This window comes from Leishmania donovani, chromosome 20 (genome assembly GCF_000227135.1).
Source record: "Leishmania donovani BPK282A1 complete genome, chromosome 20".
In the NCBI taxonomy this organism is placed as follows: Eukaryota; Euglenozoa; class Kinetoplastea; order Trypanosomatida; family Trypanosomatidae; genus Leishmania; species Leishmania donovani.
Window position 1 is genome coordinate 406,632 of NC_018247.1, and position 6,196 is coordinate 412,827.

The 6,196-nt window shown below is 61.9% G+C and overlaps 2 protein-coding genes across 2 annotated transcripts; both read left to right on the forward strand.

Moving 5' to 3' along the window:
* Positions 1-976: 976 nt before the first annotated feature.
* LDBPK_200990 (hypothetical protein, conserved) lies at positions 977-3,055 on the forward strand (the record flags this gene model as incomplete). Its single annotated transcript, XM_003860393.1, has 1 exon — positions 977-3,055. The coding sequence occupies one exon, from the start codon at positions 977-979 to the stop codon at positions 3,053-3,055; it is 2,079 nt and encodes a 692-aa protein (XP_003860441.1).
* A 1,064-nt stretch (positions 3,056-4,119) lies between these two features.
* On the forward strand, positions 4,120-5,646 carry LDBPK_201000 (hypothetical protein, unknown function; the record flags this gene model as incomplete). Its single annotated transcript, XM_003860394.1, has 1 exon — positions 4,120-5,646. One exon carries the CDS (start codon positions 4,120-4,122, stop codon positions 5,644-5,646), a length of 1,527 nt encoding a protein of 508 aa, XP_003860442.1.
* Positions 5,647-6,196: the final 550 nt, after the last annotated feature.

The following is a 6,196-nucleotide window of genomic DNA, read 5'->3' on the forward strand; positions in this document are numbered from 1 at the left end:
TGTGTGTGGGTGTGTTAGAGGGTGGGTGCTTGCTGCGCTCCGATCATCGACGTTTCTGCCGTGGACGTTGCCACCACGACCGCCACCATCCGCCACCCCCTCAAACCCTCCTGTCTGTGCGAGTGTGGTGTGTGTGGGGGGGGGGGTGCGTCTTTTGCTTTTTTTGTTATGTCAAAGTGATGACACGTTACTATGAAGGCGAGGTAACCGTCTTCGAGTGACACCGCCACCTGCGTCTTTACCCGTCTCCCCATCACGGGGTGGTGTTTGTGTGTGTGGGGGGGGGGGTCTGTGTGCCGCCCGCGCCTCAAAGCCCCCCTTGGTCGCCTCCCTCTCCACAGAACAGCAACAAAACTCCCTCGCTGATTCCCTTGTCTTTCCTCGCGCCTCATCATTGCGATGCTCGCGGAGTGGGTGGCGTGAGTTGACGTGGTTAGGGAGGCAATGACCGTGAACACGGAGAGGAAGCGTTTTCGCCGCTCACCCTCCTCTGCACGTGGCGCTCTGCTCGGGCGAGGCTCGATATTGGATCTGAGGCGAAGGGCGCACGTCCAACGATCAAAGAGAGCGCGAACGACAAGGAGATGGTGAGAAGAAGGGGGATGATGAGGAGGCGCATGCATGGAAATGCGTAGCGAACGAAAACGCGCACCCGCGCCATTCCATATGCCTCGATGATAGGCTACTAGCGTGCGGGCGCAAGCGAGCAACAACAATATGAAAACGAAAGACGGACTGCAAAGACACGTGCACTGCTTAAAGCACGGTAAAGACCATTCCCTCATCGGCATCGCACCGCTACTCTTTCACTCATCGGGTTTTCATGTCTTCTTTTCGCTCTTTCTCTCTCTCGCTCACTACGAAAACCTGCACGCGCATCGTCTTGGCTTCTCGTGTGTGTGTGGGGGGGGGGGTGCCATTCTCTGTCGTTCTTCTTGCGTGGTGCTCCGCGTAGAGGCACTACGGTCTTCCACATATGATCGCCCGGGTGCCGGTCTTGTGCTGCCGCCGCTCGTTGGCGTCTCGCCTTAGCGGCGCGGTCGCTGCGGCGCGCGCGCCCACATTGGCCAGCAAGGTACGGCGAGCCTCGTCCACCTCCTCCCCGGAGACGCCGGTGTTCCCTTGCGCAGCGTCTGGCGCGGCAGCGGAGTGGTCTGCTGCTCTCCCGGACATCCCCTACGGCTTCCCGGAGAGAGACTCCACCGTGTTCGCCGCGGAGCGAAGCGGCGGCCTCCAGAAGCGGTGGCTGCAAGACCTTCCACGCCAGGTCAGCAGCAGCACCAATAGCGCCGGCCCCAATGCCGGCTCGATCCTGGTGGAGCGCTACCTCCCCAACAAAGAGGACTTCTGGCGGAGCCCGCCGTACGAGGCGCTGCGTGAGATTGTGCTGCACTCCCCGTACCACGACGCGTTGAAGATTATCATGGAGCACGACTACCGCTTTCTCTTTGCCGATGTCATGTGCAACGCCGAGGCGCCGATGCCACACATCATCTACGAGGACTTCATGAAGTGTCTTACGTTCTCCTCGCGTCAGCAGCCGCCGGAGGAGCAGTTCGCGCTTCCCGAGCCCGTGTTGCGGGATCTGCTCTGCTGGGCGGCCTACCACTGCACGCTGGATCGCTTCTACTTCACCTCCGCCTCCACACTCTTTCGCAAGGTGGAGCAGGAGCAGCACATGAGTGCGGCCGTGCACAGTGCGTGGGTGTATATCTGCACGGCGGCGGGCAAGCTGGAAGAGGCGCTCGCCTACGCCGCCTACATGGAGGCGAACCGCATCCCGTTTGACGCGGACGTTTTTGCCCGCTTGATGCACCCATCTCTCACACCGGCTCAGCAGCACCTGCAGCAGGCGCCGCAGACATCGAAGGGCGTCGTGCTGCAGCGGCGCCTCTGCCAAGACATGAGCCAGCACCACGGCACGATGTCAGTGGCGGTGCACGCCATGTTCGTTTACCACATCCTGACTCTCCGGCACACGCGCAAGTGGGAGGTGCTGCGTGGAGCTGCGGAGCTGTTCAATCGGCGGCAACGGCGAGCGAGGAGCAGAAGCGGTCTTGTGGCTCCTGCCTCCTCCACGCCAGCTGCTGCGTCCGCCGCGGAGTCACCGCTCGAGGTGATCTGCTCCCGCACCATGCAGCTTGCTATGTCGCTCTTCTGTAGGGAGAAGGGCGTCCGCTGGGGGCCTCGCACGGCGAAGGAGATGATTGCCTTCATGTTGGACAACGAGGAGGCCGGCTGCACTATGGCGGACGTTCTATTTGTGCTGATGCGCATCCGACGCAACGAGCGTACAGGGATGCTGGCCGCGCTTCCCAGAACAGCTTTCAGCGCAGAGGAGCAGGAGGCGCTGCTGCGCGTCACGTATCGCCGCACTCGGCGCGATCCGGCGTACGCGGTAGCGGGACCGCTGCTGCGTGAGCTGCTTGCAGCGGATGGGTTCAGTGGCGCAGCGGCAGGGGATGACGGAAGCGGCAGCGACGAGGCTGTCAACCGTGCCATGCGGCACCTGCAGAAACTCGCCTCATCAGTGGCGGACTACGACGCCTACGCCGGGTCCTCAAACCTCTCCATCTCTCCAGCAGCGGCTGTGGGTGCGCCGTATCGCGGCACGGGAGAACGATGTGCACCGGCAGCGGGGGATAGCGCAGCCGTTGACGACGAGCGGTGCAGCCTGACCTCTCTCTCGGGAGCCATGATGGAGCAGCTGCGCGAGGAAGAGATGCCATCGCCGCCGGCGGAAATAGCGCGCGATCTCTTGGCTGCCGTGATGGCGCTGGATCGCGAAAGCGTGGTAGCAGCACCGGCAACAAGAAGGGGGAGTGGTGACGCACAGACAACGCTAAACGAGTCGTCGCGAACTGCATCCTTGGCGACGCCTGCAGCGCCAGAGGAGGATCGGCTTCGCGATCTTTATGTGTCTCTGGAAGCGATGGGGACACCGTCAAGCCTGTCTGCATGGTCGCTGCAGCAGCTGCAGCGGGAAGAAGAGGAGGCACGGCTCCACCGGCAGGCAGCGAATGCGTGGATATCGCCCACCTACGTGCCACGGTAAGGTGTGTGGGGCTGGCGAAAGTAGCAAGCCCCAAAGCTGCCGTCACCCCACCCCCGGAAGCCGCACGCCTCTGATGGAATCATCCGTCGTCTTCTGCATCTCCTTGTGGTGTCTTACCCATCACATCCTCGCACATTGGTGTTTTGCCTCGCTTGTGTGAGCCTGCATATCTGTCTGTGTGCGCTGCTCGAGTTCTAAATCGCGAGAGCCCGGAAGGAACACACACGTGCCACTGACTCCCTAACAGAGCAAAACCTAACAAAAGCAATCCATGCGCGAACGGAAGTCGGTTAACAGCCATGCAGCGCGTTAGCCACATCCAGATGCGCCTGGCCTATGTTCTGCCGCTTTTCTTTTCGCTGCTTGTGTCCGGGGAGGTGTCTCTCTTGAAAGGATGTGCAGCCCCAACCGGGGCATCAGCGAGAAGGTCAAGTCAAAGCGGTCCTGAAAAGGGTGAGGTGCAGTGGATTCGACGTCTCCTGCAGCCCTATGCCTCGCTCGCCTCAGGCGGTGCGCCGCTTGGCAGTGCAGAGAAGGTGGTGGATAAGGAGCGGGGTGAAGGAGGCTTTAGAGTCACGAAGCGTCACCGTGAGAATGGGCGTCCATCGTCGCACAGCACCGCAGTTGCTCGCGACATGTCCGTGATTTTTTTTTTTGCGCTTGCGGCAGCGGCATTGCGATGATGTTCCTGTCCGCTCTTACGCTCGCGGTACTTCCTCTCTCGCTGCCCCACCCCACTTCCTTTCTCTTCCATGTCCTTCCCTACGCACACGCGCACATGCATGTAGTAGGTGTGCGCCAGCGCAACGTGTGAGAGACACACTAAATCAGAGAGTGCCCTGGAAAAGGGGCCGCAGCATCTACCTCCGCCTGGCTCTCCCCATCTCCATCACCGCGCCTTCGCCGTCCTCTTGCATGGGGCGCTGTTGTGTTTCACTTGTGCATAGACTACGTGTGGCTTGTGTGCATGTGTGCATGAGTGTACGCTGGAACGCAAAGAAAGCGAACCGCACCCCTGACCGTAGACAGCCATCAACGTGCTCGAAGCGTTCGCCGTCGCGACCATGAGGTCCGTTCAGTTCCCCATGATCCGCAGCTGTGGGCTAGTGCTCGCCTCCATCGAGGCCTCTCCGCGCCGTGCGCTGTCGGGGCGTCCGAGCGTCGCGTCCCGTACGGCCGTGGTCGCTCTCTTGTGCAGTCGACGCTGGCACGCGGTGGCAGCGGCACCTAGCGCTGGATATGCCGCTCCTGCAGCTCGACGCCTTCCGACGGCGGCGGAGGCGGAAGCCGAACTCCAGGCATGGGCCAGCAGCGCCGCAGGCTCATCGACGCTTGCGCTCTCGGGGAAGTCGCTGGTGCTCTGTGTAGCAGCCCTGCAGCTGCATGAAGCCGCAGCGGCGACACAAGACAGCAAGACGAGCAGCACCAGCTTTACAGAACTTGTACACCGCTACCTTGGTGCACTCGCCATGCACATCTACAAGCGCTTCAACGCACCGGGGAAGCCAAGCGCGGCGGCGGTGCTCTATGCCGATGTCGAGTCCGCCCACATCCGATCCGAGTCCTTGCAAGCCTCTGTGCAGTACCTCGCGCACAAGGCCTTTCAAAGCAGCGTTAGCAGCGCCTCTGTGCGTGATGGCGCGGGTCAGGTCACAGGTGGGACGGCGGCCGATCTTGCAGACACTCTGAGCGCCGAGCGCGACCTGGAACTTACGCTAGAGGCTACGCTGGCACTGCTCGCCGGTCACCAGATCTCGCAGGTGCACCTCGCCGCCGTGGCAGCGAAGGAAGTCGGCACAGCTGCGACGGCGGCGGCCATGGTGCCGCACGCCGAGTCCACCTGCCACTACATCGGCAACGTCGTGGCCCTCATCTCGAAACCTCTGCAAGCGCCACCGACATCTTCTGCAGAGCCGGCAGCGGCATTGTCGTTGCCCCCCGCAAAGCGCGAGTTCTGGGCGCACACGGCGAAGCGACTAACGTCGGTGCTGTACGTGGCGCTGCTTTCCGCGCAGTCGAACTTCACAGATGCGCAGCTTATCGGGCAGATGTTCCGCGATCTGCTGCGCAGGGTTTATGGCGCGGAAGGCGGCACGTTCGGCATGAGACGCTCGCTGCACTACACGCTGACGGTGGCGGTGCCGTACGTACTGAAGAGCTTCGCGATGATATTGGATGTCTTCCAGCAGCAGCAGCGCGCGGCAGCGGAGAGAGCGGCGGCTGCGAAAGCCGCGGCGGCAGCCGAGAAGGGATTTGGCGCTAGCCCAAGGGCCCCTAGTATAAGCACAAGCGCATCATCTACTGGCTCTCCACGGCCAAGGAAGGGGGTCTCCACCAAAGCACCTGGCTCTGCGGCGGCTGTGGGCCCATCCTCAGAAAAAATGCACCGGGCAACGCTGCTGGTGTTGTGTGTGGCAGCGATGCTGTACATTGGGTCTTCACGCAGCAACCTCTTTTCCGCAGCGACGCCATCCTCCTCCTCTTCTCAACTGGCCACCGCCACGGTGGAGCCGGCGGCAGACAGAGAGGTCATGCAAGCATACAAGAAGCTCTCCGCCATGGCAGCGTGTGAGCCACGGCACCGCAGCTGACGTAAGCAGCCTGCTCGCACACGTACAAAGATGCGGGGACACACCTCCACGGTAAGCAGGGGGGAGCGTGTTCTCTCTGCCGCACTCCCCTCCGACCCCGTTGCGCATTAGAGCAGCCCTTTGGGCCCCATCAGCGGCGCTTGCCATTGCACAGTGAGTTGGGGGAGGCGGTGGGATGTGGTGGAGGTGGTTGTGTCTGTGCGCGTGTGTTGCCTTTTCTCTTTGCGATGGTTGGACGTGTGTAGAGAGGCTGCCGGCTGAGTCTTGATGTGCAGCCGGGAGAGAGGAAGCGCGGTTCCGCCAGAGTGCACAGCCTCGACTCACTCCTAATACAGCAGCATTAACGCATGCACTAACAAAACAATGAAGCCGGCTCTTCCGCAACGGCGGGTGCTCTGTGTCTGTGTGTGCCTATGCGCCCGTCTCGGTCTCGACGTAGAAGTGTATGTGTCTGTCGGTGTGTCTTCAGCGCCACCACTGACCCGCCCACCCCCTCCTCCTCCTGCTCCTCACCGCAGGCGAGGTGAGAGGCAAAGCGGACGCAGACACA